The sequence below is a fragment of the Panulirus ornatus genome, chromosome 1 (genome assembly GCF_036320965.1).
Source record: "Panulirus ornatus isolate Po-2019 chromosome 1, ASM3632096v1, whole genome shotgun sequence".
Taxonomy (NCBI): Eukaryota; Metazoa; Arthropoda; class Malacostraca; order Decapoda; family Palinuridae; genus Panulirus; species Panulirus ornatus.
Window position 1 is genome coordinate 20,835,596 of NC_092224.1, and position 15,181 is coordinate 20,850,776.

General features: G+C 40.9%; 1 protein-coding gene across 1 annotated transcript in view; it reads right to left on the reverse strand.

Annotated features, from left to right (window-relative positions):
• Positions 1–8,691: 8,691 nt before the first annotated feature.
• LOC139757009 (uncharacterized) overlaps positions 8,692–15,181 on the reverse strand; it is a 438,069-nt gene continuing 431,579 nt past the window's right edge. The window contains 2 exon segments of the mRNA XM_071677374.1: positions 8,692–10,100; positions 13,917–14,078. Of these exon segments, the coding sequence (XP_071533475.1) occupies positions 9,913–10,100; positions 13,917–14,078 (350 nt within the window). The 3' untranslated portion in view covers positions 8,692–9,912.

Sequence of the window (15,181 nt, forward strand, 5' to 3'; positions counted from 1 at the left end):
CACATCCACCCTTCTCTGTACAGCCCTATCCATAGTACATGCCTCACAACCATATAATATTGTTGGAACTACTATTCTTTCAAACATAACCATTTTTGCTCTCCGAGATAACATTATCCCCTTCCACACATTCATCATCACTCCCAAAACCTTTGCCCCTTCCCCTACCCTCTCACTCACTTCTGCTTCCATGGTACCATTCGCTGCTAAGTCCACTCCCAGATATCTAAAACACCACTTCCCCCAACTCCAATATTTCTACATTCAAACTTACATCCCAATTAACTTGTCCCTCTACCCTGCTGAGCCTAATAACCTTGCTCTTCTTCACATTTACCAAAATATGCAGGTAATAGCTACATATTTTGGTATTTTTGTGAAAGCAATAGATTTGCTTATAAACCTCAGTAGAAAGATTTGTTTTCTTTGTGAAAACAAAATTGGGTTAAAATACTGTTTTGAGTCTTATTACTACCTGTAATTAAATATTTAAATGGGTACTCTTTCAAAAGATTCAGATTATTGGCTTCATATTTCGTGGGTATTTATTGGCTTGGGTTTGAGCATAATATTTTCACGAATAGATTAATTGTAGAAGAGGGGGCTGGACCCCTACCCCTTGTATTCAAATTTCTAAAAAGGGAAACAAGGAGGAGTAAAGGTGAATAATGTGGCAGTTGAGGGTATAATCGGTGTACATGGGGTGTTCAGTGTCGGAAATGGTGAAGAGCTTGTGGATTTGTGTGCTGAAAAGGGACTGGTGATTGGGAATACCTGGTTTAAAAAGAGAGATATACATAAGTATACATATGTGAGTAGAAGAGATGGTCAAAGGGCATTATTTGAGTACCTGTTAATTGATAGGTATGTAAAAGAGACTTTAAGATGTTAATATGCTGAGAGGGGCAGCTGGAGGGATGTCTCATCACTTATCTTGTGGAGGCGAGGGTGAAGATTTGTAGAGGCTTTCAGAAAAGAAGAATGTTGGGAAGAGAGTGGTGAGAGTAAATGAGCTTGGAAAGGAGATGTGTTAAAGTATCAGGAAAGATTGAGTGTAGAATGGCAAAAGGTGAGAGCAAGTGACATGATGGGAGTAGGTGGGGAATGGAATGTATTTAGGGATGCGGTGATGGTTTGTGCAAAAGATGCATGTGGCATGAGAGGTGGGAGGTAAGCAGATTAGAAAGGGTAATGAGTTGTGGGATGAAGAAGTAAGGTTGTCGGTGAAAGAGAGGCATTTGGACAATACTTGCTGGGAAGTAGTGCAAATGACTTGGAGACCTATAAAAGAAAGTGGCAAGAGGTCAAGAGAAAGGTGCAAGATTTGAAAAAGAGAGCAAATGAGTTAGAATAAGAGAGTATCATTAAATTTTAGGGAGAATAAAAAGATGTTTTGGAAGGAGGTAAATAACGTGCATAAGAAACACTGGTGAAGGGATAACATGTAGTGATGAAGTGAGGAGGAGATGGAGTATTTTGAAAGTGTTTGATGATACGAGTGGCAGATATACAGTGTTTTGGCCAGGGTGGTGTGCGAAGTGAGAGGGTCAGGGAGAATAGTTTGGTGGAGAGAGAAGAGGTAGTAAAAGCTTTGTGGAAGATGAAATCTGGCAAGGCAGAGGGTTTGGATGGTATTGCGATGGAATTTATTGAAAAAGGGGTTGACTGTGTTGTTGGTTGGTAAGGATATTCAGTTTATGTATGGACCTTGGTGAAGTGCCTGAGGATTGGCAGAATGCATGCATAGTTCCATTGTACAAAGGCAAAGTGGTAGAGGATGTGTGAATCAGGTGTTTGCTTTAAAGATTGTATGTGAGAAGTACTTGATAGGGTTGATAGAGATGCTTTGTGGAAGGTTTTAAAGAGTATATGGTGTGGTAGGTAAGTTGCTAGTAGAGTGAAAAGTTTTTACCAAGGATGTAAGGGATATGTACGAATAGGAAGAGAGAGTGATTGGTTCCCAGTGAATGGCAGTCTGCAGCAGGGGTGTCCGATGTCCCCATGGTTGTTTAATTTGTTTATGCAAGAGTTTTGGAGAAGGGTGAGTATGCAGTCTGTCGTGGATGAGAGGGCCTGGGAAGCGAGTCAGTTGTTGTTTCCAGTGATACAGCTCTAGTGGCTGATTCATGTGAGAAATTACAGAAGTTGCTGACTGAGTTTGAAAAAGTGTGTGAAAGGAGAAAGTTATGAGTAAATGTGAATAGAAGCAAGGTTATTAGGTTCAGTAGGGTTGAGGGACAAGTTAATTGGAATGTAAGTCTGAATGTTGAAAAATTGGAGGAAGTGAAGTGTTTTAGATATCTGGGAGTGGACTTAGCAGCGGATGGAACCATGGAAGCAGAAGTGTCACAGGGTAGGGGAGGAGGTGAAGGTTTTAGGAGCAATGAAGAATGTATGGAAGGAGAGAATGTTATCTCGGAAAGCAAAAATGGGATGTTTGAAGGAATAGCAGTTCCAACAATGTTATATGGTTGCGATTCATGGGCTACAATGACCATGGAAAGGTCTGTGGGGCCTGGATGTGGATACTGAGCTATGGTTTCAATGCATTACACATGACAGCTAGAGACTGAATGTGGCCTTTCTTGCCCATTTTCCTGGTACTACCTCACTTGAGCAGGGTATAGTAATGCTGTTTTCCTATGGGGTGGGGTAGCAACTGGAATGGATTAGGGGATAGAGGAGAAAATACTTCCCACACATTCCTCACTTGTTGTAGGAGGCGACTAAAGGGGATGGGAGCGGGAAGCTAGAAACCCTCCCCTCCTTGTATTTTAACTTTCTAAAAGGGGAAACAGAAGAAGGAGTCATGTGGGGAGTGCTCATACTCCTCGAAGGCTCAGATTGGGGTGTCTAAATGTATGTGGATGTAACCAGGATGAGAAAAAAGGAGAGATAGTAGTATGTTTGAGGAAAGGAACCTGGATGTTTTGGCTCTGAGTGAAACGAAGCTCAAGGGTAAAGGGGAAGAGTGGTTTGGGAATGTTTTGGGAGTAAAGTCAGGGGTTGGTAAGAGGACAAGAGCAAGGGAAGGAGTAGCACTACTGAAACAGGAGTGGTGGGAGTATGTGATAGAGTGTAAGAAAGTAAACTCTAGATTTATATGGGTAAAACTGAAAGTGGGTGGAGAGAGATGGGTGATTATTGGTGCATATGCACCTGGGCATGAGAAGAAAGATCATGAGAGGCAAGTGTTTTGGGAGCAGCTGAGTGAGTGTGTTAGTAGTTGTAATGCATGAGACCGGGTTATAGTGATGGGTGATTTGAATGCATAGGCGAGTAATGTGGCAGTTGAGAGAATAATTGGTGTACATAGGGTGTCCATTGTTGTAAATGGAAATGGTGAAGAGCTTGTAAATTTGTGCTGAAAAAGGGCTGGAGATTGGGAATTTTTTTTTTCATACTTCACCATTTCCTGCATTAGCGAGGTAGCGTTAAGAACAGATGGCATAGCCTTTGAGGGAATATCCTCACTTGGTCCCCTTCTCTGTTCCTCTTTTGGACAATACCTGGTAAAGTGTGTGAAAGAAGAAAGCTGAGAGTAAGTGTTAATAAGAGCTAGGTTATTAGGTACAGTAGGGTTGAGGGACAAGTCAATTGGGAGGTAAGTTTGGATGGAGAGGGGCTGGAGGGGTGAAGTGTTTTAGATATCTGGGAGTGGATTTGGTTGCGGATGGAACCGTGGAAGCGGAAGTGAGTAACAGTGGGGGAAGGGGGCGAAAGTTCTGGAGCGTTGAAAATGTGTGGAAGGCGAGAATGTTATCTCAGAGAGCAAAAATGGGTATGTTTGAAGGGATAGTGGTTCCAGCAGTGTTATATGGTTGCGAGGTGTGGGCTGTAGATAGAGTGGTGCGGAGGAGGATGGATGAGTTGGAAATGAGATGTTTGAGGACAATATTTGGTGTGAGGTGGTTTGATCGAGTAAGTAATGAAAGGGTAAGAGAGATGTGTGGTAATAGGAGGAGTAGGGGAGTAGAGGAGGGTGTTTTGAAGTGGTTTGGTCACATAGAATGCGTGAGGAAAGATTGACAAAAAGGATACGTCAGAGGTGGAGGGAACAAGAAGTGGGAGACTAAATTGGAGGTGGAGGGATGGAGTGAAAAAGATTTTGAGTGATCAGGGCTTGAACATGCAGGAGGGTGAGGGGCGTGCAAGGAATACAGTGAGTTGGAATGATGTGGTATGCCGCGGTCAACGTGCTGTCAATGGATTGAGCTAGGGCATGTGAAGCATCTGGGGTAGATCATGGAAAGTTTTGTGGGGCCTGGATATGGAAAGGGAGCTGTGGTTTAAGTGCATTATACATGACAGCTAGAGACTGAGTGAGAATGAATGTGGCCTTTGTTGTCTTTCCTAGTGCTATCTCGCATACATGCAGGGGGAGGGGTTTGTTATTTCATGTGTGGCGGGGTGGCAACAGGAATGAATAAAGGCAGCAAATATGAAGTATGTACATGTGTATATATGTATATGCCTGTGTATGTATATATATGTATACGTTGAAATGTATAGGTATGTATATGTGCGTGTGTGGATGTGTATGTATATACATGTGTATGTGGGTGTTTTGGGCCATTCTTTCGTCTGTTTCCTTGCAGTACCTCAATAACACAGGAGACAGCAATAAAGTATAATAATAATAATAAAATATATGTATTTGAGCGGATGGGCCATTCTTCATCTGCTTCCTGGCGCTAACTTGCTGACGGGAAACCAATTATGTATAATGAATAGAAGCATTTCATTTTCTATTTTGTATGGGCTGTGAAATACAATGAAGTATTATTGTGTGCAGTTTTTGGTACTTTTCTGAGGGCAATAGATCTGCTTGAAAACCTCAGTATAAGGACTGTTTTTCATTCCGAAAATTCTGCAGTTTTTGGTTTCATATTTGATGGGTATCAGTCAGCTCGGGAAGCATGAGATTGTATTTGATAGGTATCAGTCAGCTTGGGGAAGCATGAGATTCTCCAGGAGTATATCAACTATAGATGTCTTTACTTGGGGGTGGGACTAAAAATATCCTGAAAAAATACCAGGAGCTGGGGGAGACCAGATTGGAGGTGGAAGGATGGAGTGAATAAGACTTCAAATGATTGGTGCCTGAACATGCAGGATGATGAAAGGTATGCATGAGATAAGAGTTGATTGGAATTATGTGGTATACAGGAGTTGATGTGCTGTCAGAGAAATGAACCAGAGGATTTGAAATAATTGTGGAAAGCCATGGAAAGGTTTGTGGGGCTTGGTTGTGCATAGGGGGCTGTGGTTTCAGTCCATTGCACACAACACCTAGAGAGTGGATGTGATCAAATAGGGTCTTTCTTCTTCTGTTTCTAGTGCTACCTTGCTAACATAGGAAATGGTGGTAAAGTATAAAAAAAAGTCAACATTTTTATAATGTTTAAATGAGGTCATATGCACAAGAGAACTTGTACATTGTGGACTGCAGAAGGTGTTGGGAGCCCATGTAGTGAAAGACTGAAGAGAGAACTCCTCCTTAGAGAATTCCACTTAGTGTGTGAAGGTTTTATATTTGAATCTGAATTGGTTAATAACTTTTTCTAGTAGTTGTCGATGGTGTTGGCAGTTTTCTTGTGAGAATCTGTCCACTCTGTTTATATCTGCTGTTATTAGTACGCTTTAATGGGGAGTTTTGGTTGGTTAATTAAATGATGGAGGTGTAGTGCAAGGTAATAGTGGAATTCTGGAGTCATATGGACATATCACATAGTTGTTATTGATCAGTAAGGAATGTAGTTATTGACAGCATTATTCATACTGGGTGGACGGTAAGTTGCATTGCTTGGAGGATTTCAGGATAGTAACTATATTGGCAAGTTTCCTTAGGTTTTGTATGGCCACTAGTCGTTGTGCAAGTGTTTAATGTGGTAGTAATATCATTAGGCCCAGTTGCTGGGGATTTTTTTTTTAAGATATTAACTCTTAAATGCTGGGAATCAACACGTAACTTTTGATGCGGTGCTGGGAGGAGCCTTATGTTTAAGAGCTCTGTTGAAATTCCCTGCCAGAGATTTTGACATTAGTGTGGCTGCTAAACATCACTTATACAGTCTTGTTTCAGGGACTACCATTTGTTGGATGCAGTTTCTGAGGTGTAAATGTATAGGTTATACATTAATGCATAAATAGTAAACCATGGAAAGGTCTGTGGGGCCTGGATGTGGAAGGGAACTGTGGTTTCAAAGCATTCCACATGACAGCTACAGACTGAGTGTGAACGAATGTGGTCTTTTTTTCTTTTCATGGTGCTTCCTCACTGGTGGTGGTGGGACACTGTTTCATGTGTGGTAGGGTGGCAAAGGGAATGGATGAAGGCAGCAAGCATGAATGGGTACATGTGTATATATGTATGTTGAAAAGTATACGTCTGGGCATTTATGTATATACATTTGTCGTGGGTGGGTTGGGCCATTCTCGTCAGTTTCCTTGAGCTTCCTTGCTGACACGGGAGAAGGCGATTAAGTGTACAGTAACTTATAATGATGGCTGAAATTGGGGTGTTTAAATGTGTGTGGATGTCACCAAGATGAGAAAAAAGGAGGTATGAGTGAAACGAAGCTCAAGCAAGGATATTAGGTTCAATAGCATTGAGGGACAAGTTAATTGAGAGGTAAGTTTAAAGAGAAAAACTGGAAGTGAAGTGTTTTAGATATCTGGGAGTTGACTTAGCAATGGATGGAACCATGGAAGCTGAAGTGAGTCACTGGGTGGGGGAGGGGGCGAAGGTTCTGGGAGCGTTGAAAAATGTGTGGAAGGGGAGAACATTATCTCGAAGAGCAAAAATGGATATGTTTGAAGGAATAGTGGTTCCACCAATGTAATGGTTGCGAGGCATGGGTTATAGATAGGGTTTTGTGAAGGAGTGGATGGGTTGGAAATTAAATATTTGAGGACAATGTGTGGTGTGAGGTGGTTTGATCGAGTAAGTAATGAAAAGGTAAGAGAGATGTGTGATAATAAAAAGTGTGGTTGAGAGGGCAGAAGAGGGTATATTGAATTTGTTTGGTCACATGGAGAGAATGAGTGAGGAAATATTGTCAAAGGTAGAGGGAACGAGGAGAAGTGGGAGACTGAATTGGAGGTGGAAGGATGGAGTGAAAAAGATTTTGCACGATCAAGGCCTGAACATACAGGAAGATGAAAGGAATAGAGTGAACTGGAACGATGTGGTATACCAGGGTCAACATGCTGTCATTGGATTGAACCAGGGTATGTGAAGTGGGGCCTGGAAGTGGAAAGGGAGCTAGAGACTAAGTGTGAACGAATGTGGCCTTTCTTGTCCAAATCCCTGGCGCTACCTCGGGTGCGCAGGGGGTTGTTGTTTCATGTGTAGTGGGGTGGCAATGGATGAAGGCAATATGTACATATGTTTATGTCTGTATGTGTGCGTGTGTGGGCATTTGCGTATGTGGTTGGGTTGGGCCATTCTTTTGTCTGTTTCCTTGCACTACCTCTTAACGCGGGAGACCGACTAAGCATAATAAATAAAAATAAATAATGATGGGTCACATAGTATAGAATACTGGCATACTTACCTCACCCTCAGTAAATCTTATCCTCTGCTGGGCAGTTTATTTGTTAACTTTATTATTGTACATTGACATACGTGAGTTTACTTTATACTTACTCTGACACACAAGGAACTTGGCCACTCACCAGGTGACACACAGTAATTTGGCTTTATGTTTAATCTATACAAGTTGTCAGTTCATTTGATTGTAATTTTTTTTTACTTTTGTAAGCATTCTACATTATATAATGGAAATCGGATTTCTTTTCACATTTCTTCATTTTCCTTTAGCAGGGTAACAACGATTACATCCATTATATATGCTTCAAAACCATAACCTGATCCAACCTGACTCAATCCATTGACAGGACATCACTCCATGTATACCATATCACTTGGACAAGTCTTTCTGCAAGCTTAGGACTGGAGATCTGAAAATTTAGTCTAAAATATGATTGCCAAATTGAAATCAAGTGCATTTAAGGATTAATTGTATATTTTGTGTGAAAAAGGGATCACTTATTTCAAGGTATAATCTGTAAAGTATTTATGTGACTGTCTAGCTAGTTTCATTTGTTTGTTTTCTATGGGAGAAGGGATGCTGTTTAAGAGTTGGTAGTGCTTCATATGTTGGGGGCTGGAGAGGTGTTTTTAAATTTATTTACCATTTGTAAGAGTTGGTTGATGATGCTTTTGTTGTAAATGGTGTCAAGGAATATCTGCCAATTTGTTGTATTTGGAACCTATCCCAGTTGCTATCTTGAAGGTCGATTTTTTTCCCCTTATGTGTAGTTAATGTGGCTTTGTTCAAATATTTTGTTTTAGCATACAAGTTTTATGCAAAAGTTAATAATTGAGGTTTCCTGTTGGATTTTGAATCTGCTTGTTGATATTCAAAGGGATGCTGTTGATTTACAAGCAGTTTTCCAACCTTCTGGGATCTTAGATGAATGTTGAGCCATGCAGGATGGTTGGCATTGAAATCTCCACATAGAAAGGGGGTGGGGTGTGTTGACAAGTGTCCTCGGAGAGAAAGCTGAGGATGTTTAGGGTCATAGGTGTAAGGTAATGCACATAAATTTAAGCTTCATGCTGATGTTATGTTGAATCGGAAAAAGTGATGTGTATGTATATGACTCGGGGAAAATGAGATATGCTTTGTAAATATTAAATTTATTTTCAGAGGCGATATGATTTACAATATTAATTTATAGCACTTTCATCTTAAATATAACCCCAGTTTTCCTTTTGCTTATATTAACGCATTAACGATGTGAGACAGTGAACTCTGTCCTGTGCCCAGCACAATATTTAGCACATAGTCACATGTCCTGTCATGTTAAACTCGTACCCCTTTGAAAAAAAAAAAAGTTTTTCTCTAATGTGTAACAAAGCTCAGCAGCAGCAAATAGGGACAGTATGGAGCAAGAGCGTCAACTAGGGAAGGGTACAGGTTGTGCCAGATACAGCCTTAGCAGTTCATCACTTGGACAAGTCACAGGGTCAAGGGCACAGGCCAAAGGCCATCTGCCTCGGCATAACAACTAGCGGAGTAGCAAGCGCTTGATGGGACACACAGCGACTCACCATGGGTTGCAAATGTCACATTTTGCATATTTTAACTCAACAGTTTGTCAACAACCCTGGGCAGCAGTAGAGTTCAAGGGAGTTGACAGCAGCCAGCAAGCATATCCTCCAGCCTTAGGCACATGCTCGGGTCTGTACACGACTAAATATTTATATAAATATACAAAATAAATCACAGAATTTGAGCCATAATTTACAAAACTTATGAGGAGCCAAGCTGTAAACAAGTAACTGAGCTTTCAAGTATCTAAATGCATATATCCTCTATACAATCACTCAATATCTTGGAAGTGAAGGGAATGCAGTTTTCATATTAACTATGCTATAACACAATAACAATAATATGCAACAGATGCTCACTCTAGCAAATATTACAAAACCATATGCACTTTCACAAAACACTTTTAACCGTTTGTCCATGTGCACTTTTTACACAGTATAAAAAAAACCACAGTGGAGGCAGCATAACTTTGATAAGTCCACTCGAATGTCAGCTTGCTGCATCTTACCTGTGGTGTAACCCTCATCCTTGAGAGGATGACACCAGGGAGACTGACAGCACTAGCCTATATTTTTCCAACATTGAACGTTGGAAGCCTTAGTAATATCTGCCTTTCGTGCCAGGCTCATGACACTGATCACTGTAGTTATAAATTATTTCACACAGTTTTGGCTCCTTTTTCAGTTAAGTTTATTTTCTGTAATATATTAGGTCCTTCAGTAACAAAAAATTAATATCTCTTTGTATCAACACTTATGGGAAGAATTATGGAGGTAAGAGGGGCAAAACCTCAGGCATGAGTTTCTGCTTCTTCAACATCTGCTTCTTTTAACCATCGCAGGAAGTTTTTGACTGAGTTAACACAGACTCCCTTTCCCTCCAATTCTTCAGGATCCTGAGACTTAGCCCACTCATCGAAGGCATCTTCTGACACCACTTCAGAGTCATAAAAAGCATTGAAGCATTTTTCTAAAAGACCTGAAAAAATAATAAAGACATGAGAATAAAGCTTCTGAAAAATATTTCTAAAATATGTACATTCCACATAGGACTGCCTTGCTTGTGCAAGATGCAACGAACTTGTTAATAAGCATACTAGTGTACTCTCAATAGACTGAACAAGGGTATATGAAGCGAGAAAGGAACACCATGGAAACATCTGGTTCTGATATATTACATATGCTTCCCAAGCCCTCTTATCCACAACAGATTGCATACTTGCCCCTCTCCAAAACTCTGGCATTCACCTCCCTAACAACCCCATTCATAAACAAATTAAACACATTGGAGACACCAAGCACCCCTGCCACAAACCAACATTCACTGAGAACCAATCACTCTCCTCTCTTCCTACTCGCACACATGCCTTACATCCTCGATAAAAACCTTTCACTGCTTCGAGCAACTTTCCTCCCACACCATACATTCTCAATACCTTCCACAGAGCACCTCTATCAACTCTATCATATGCCTTCTCCAGATCCATAAATGCTACATACAAATCCATTTGCTTTTCTAATTATTTCTCACATACATTCATCAAAGCAAACACCTTATCCACACATCCTCTACCACTTCTGAAACCACACTGCTCTTCCTCAATCCGATGCTCAGTAAATGCTTTCACCCTCGCAATCAATACCCTCCCATATAATTTCCCAGGAATACTCAACAAACATATCTGAAGCTTGTTCCCACCTCAAATTCTTTTAAGGGGGTGGCCACAGCAATATTCTCTCCACAACTACTTCAACATCATGTTTGTAGTTTCTCATCAACAGCCACTGAAATTAATACAGCATAACTTGCTTGAATACTGCCCTAATCAAATTAAAAGGTTAACAGATCATGACTTCGATCAAATTGGTATTTACAGCATCAGCTAACTACCACTACCAATGCTATAGTCAAAAAATAAGACGACTAACGACAAATTCTACACTTTCTCCCTTCACCTGTCCATCACCTTTCAAGACAGATTAATACTCAAAAAAGGTACAAAGCCTCAGGATGGAAGATGATTTAGAGTTCTAGGTGATTTTGAAGGATCCTCATCTAAAGGTCTTCAAGAAGTTTATCTACTTTATGTTACTGTTTGGTCAGTTCCTGCATTATCCGGTGACCCTCTGTCGACTTTTCTACATCATCATCGACCTGCTCTTGTAAAATGTTTAGCCGGCCTGTCATGTGCCGTACTTTCAAGATGCGGTGTTCATAGTGCTTCAACTCGGTATGTAAAGATTCCAATTCTTCTTGTGTGAAGTCCCCTTGGATTGCGTTTCCAAAGCTCTGCAACCTTGGGCTCCTTACTATCTCGTCCTGTTGCAGCTACCTTGTTTGGGCGATCATAACCTTCCTTCAGTTCTCTGTGTTTCTCCCATATTGTATTAGTAGGATTTGGCTCTGACTTTGATGAGGGAGCCTCCAAATCTTAAAAGGCATCAAAGCGCCAAACATAATTTTCGAGGATATGTTGCTCATTTTCCATCTTGACAGAAGCACTGTTAGAAGCAGTGAAAAGTTTTTATCGAGGATATAAGGCATGTTTAAGTGTAGGAAGAAAGTGATTGGTTCCCAGTGAATGTTGGTTTGCGGCAGGGGTGCGTGATGTCTCCATGGTTGTTTATGAGGTGAATGCAAGAGTTTTGGAAAGGGGCATGTATGCAGTCTGTTGTGGATGAGTGAGTCAGTTGTTGTTCGCTGATGATACAGCGCTGGTGGCTGATTTGGGTGAGAACTGCAGAAGCTAGTAACTGAGTTTGGTAAAGTGTGTGAAAGAAGAAAGCTGAGAGTAAATGTGAATAAGAGCAAGGTTATTAGGTACAGTAGGGTTGAGGGACAAGTCAATTGGGAGGTAAGTTTGAATGGAGAGAAAAACTGGAGGAAGTGAAGTGTTTTAGATATCTGGGAGTGGATGGAATCATGGAAGCGGAAGTGAATCATAGGGTGGGGGAGGGGGTGAAAGTTCTGGGAGCGTTGAAAAATGTGTGGAAGGTGAGAACGTTATCTCGGGAAGCAAAAATAGGTATGTTTGAAGGAATAGTGGTTCCAACAATGTTATATGGTTGTGAGGCATGGGCTACAGATAGAGTTGTGCAGAGGAGGGTGGATATGCCGGAAATGAGATGTTTGAGGATGATATGTGGTGTGAGGTGGTTTGATCAAGTAAGTAATGAAGGGGTAAAAGAGATGTGTGGTAATAAAAAGAGTGTGGTTGAGAGAGCAGAAGAGGGGGTTTTGAAATGGTTTGGTCACATGGAGAGAATGAGTGACGAAAGATTGACAAATTGTCAGGGGTGGAGGGAATGAGGAAAAGTAGGAGACCAAATTGGAGGTGGGAAGATGGAGTGAAAAAGATTTTGAGTGATCGGGGCCTGAACATGCAGGAGGGTGAAAGGTGTGTAAGGAAGAGTGAATTGGAATGATGTGGTACACTGGGGTCGACAGGCTGTCAATGGATTGAACCATTGCATGTGAAGCGTCTGGGGTAAACCATGGGAAGTTTTGTGGGGCCTGGATGTGGAAAGGGAGCTGTGGTTTCAGTGCATTATACACGACAGCTAGAGACTGTGTGAACGAATGTGGCCTTTGTTGTCTTTTCCTAGTGCTACCTCGCACACATGTGGGAGGAGGGAGTTGTCATTTCATGTGTGGCAGGGTGGCGATGGGAATGAATGAGGGCAGACAGTATGAATTATGCACGTGTATATATGTATATGTCTGTGTGTATATGCGTTGAGATGTATAGGTATGTATATTTGCATGTGTGGACGTGTATATAAATATACATGTATATGTGGGTGGGTTGGGCCATTCTTTCGTCTGTTTCCTTGCGCTACCTTGCTAACGCGGGAAACAGCGACAAAGCAAAATAAATAATATATATACATAGAAGGAGAGATGGCCCGAGAGCGTTATTGGATTACATGTTAATTGACAGGCGCGTGAAATTGAGACATTTGGATGTTAATGTGCTGAGAGGTGCAACTGGAAGGATGTCTGATCATTATCTTGTGGAGGCGAAAGTGAAGATTTGTAGAGGCTTTCAGAAATCAAGAGAATGTTGGGGTGAAGATAGTGGTGAGAGTAAGTGAGCTTGGGAAGGAGACTTGTGCGAGGAAGTACCAGAAGAGACTGAGTACAGAATGGAAAAAGGTGAGAACAAAGGACGTAAGGGGAGTGGGTGAGGAATGGGATGTATTTAGGGAAGCAACGATGGCTTACACAAAAGATGCTTGAGGCATGAGAAGTGTGGGAGGTGGGCAGATTAGAAAGGCTAGTGAGTGGTGGGATGAAGTAAGATTATTAGTGAAAGAGAAGAAAGAGGCATCTGGCCAATTTTTGCAGGGAAATAGTGCAAATAACTGGGAGATGCAGGAGGTCAAGAGAAAGGTGCAAGAGATGAAAAAGGGCAAATGAGAGTTGGGGCGAGAGAGTATCATTAAATTTTGGGGAGGATAAAAAGATGTTTTAGGAGAAGGTAAATAAAGTGCGTAAGACAAGGAATCAAACGGGAACATCAGTGAAGGGGGCTAATGGGGAGGTGATAAGTAGTGGTGATATGAGATGGAGTGCTGGCTCACTATGTAGCTGTCACTTACCCTCTCAATACCCAGGTGGGTAGTACTGGTTAACATACCTCCCTGGTAGTGGTTGGCAGACAAACTACATATTCAGTTGAAATGTTCAAATTAACTGATGTGTATAAATTACTGGCATTAGTATGCACATTACCAACAGGAATACTATCAAAAGCATGATTTCCTACAAAATACAGCTTACTCTACACCTCACCTGGGGGATGTTGATGCTTAACACTAAGAGCTTGGAGGGCATAGATGCACTGCATCTCCAATGCTTCATTGCTGTCAACATACTTGAGCACCACAGCCAGACGGTTTTTCATTTTATCCTCAAAATCTTCAGTAACACAAATTGAGGAACCATCGTTGGAAGCTGAGGAGAATACAAAATCATATCTATACATTCTATTATAGCACTGACTACATAAAGAATAATGCTGTTTTTTGGTTGCAAACCACATCTTATTAATATCAACAACTGCTTCCTGCATAACCATAAACATATCCAACTCATTTGCAATTACTATCTTTAAATTCTTTCAATATATGTCCTATTCCTTACCAAAAACTTAAAAAAATAAATAAAAAACTAAGCAGACATTCAAACAAACCAAACAAGTACAATGAATATGAATTTACACCAAGTTTAGCCCCTCTATTTCAAAACTGCCTGTTGCACCAGGATAGTTCCTTTGGCAGCATAATTTCACCCTATAACCAGTCATCCTCCAACAATTTCCAAAGCATTAACACTGAGTTTTCTAAAAGGAAAACTGTGTAGCTGTTAGCAGGATGTATTAGAGGACTCTGTGAAGAGGACCCAAAATTTTTGATCTTTTTTGAATGTGTAGCAGGGAATTGTAAACTTTTGAGTGAGAATTTCTTTGCCAAGACTGTACTCTCAATGAGTCACTAAAGTTGACTTTTCACTCATGGCAGCAGATTCTAGGGAAACTTTCTCAAATAATAAACTTCCTTTTCATTCCCTCTGAGAACTTCAATCAAAGGGGTGGCCATGCGAGACACTGTCATTGTATATTTGTTCTATCTCTCTATAACACTGGTGTGTGTTCCCTCTGAAACTTCCGTCAAGGGAGTAGCCATGGCAAAGAGTCTCCACTTATTTTTATCCTTATGTGCCTTGCTCACAAACACCATTACATGTGTTCTTCTCCCATTTCTCTTTCTTCAGTACTATTCCACTTTACTTCATTTAACTTATGGTCATTCTCATGCATCAACCCCAATAATTTTACGACCATATATTCTTGTAAACTCCCCATCTCGCATTCTTTCTACATGGGTTGTTAAAAGTTCTTTGGAGGATTACATATCAACACCACTGCACTTCTTTCTTACAATTACCCTTCCCATTATGTACTGTGTGAATGGGTGATCAACTACTGTTTCCTGGAAACTTTCAGTTACCTCTTTTGGAGATCCAAAACTCCTTCATCTTCTCTGTTACTATTCACT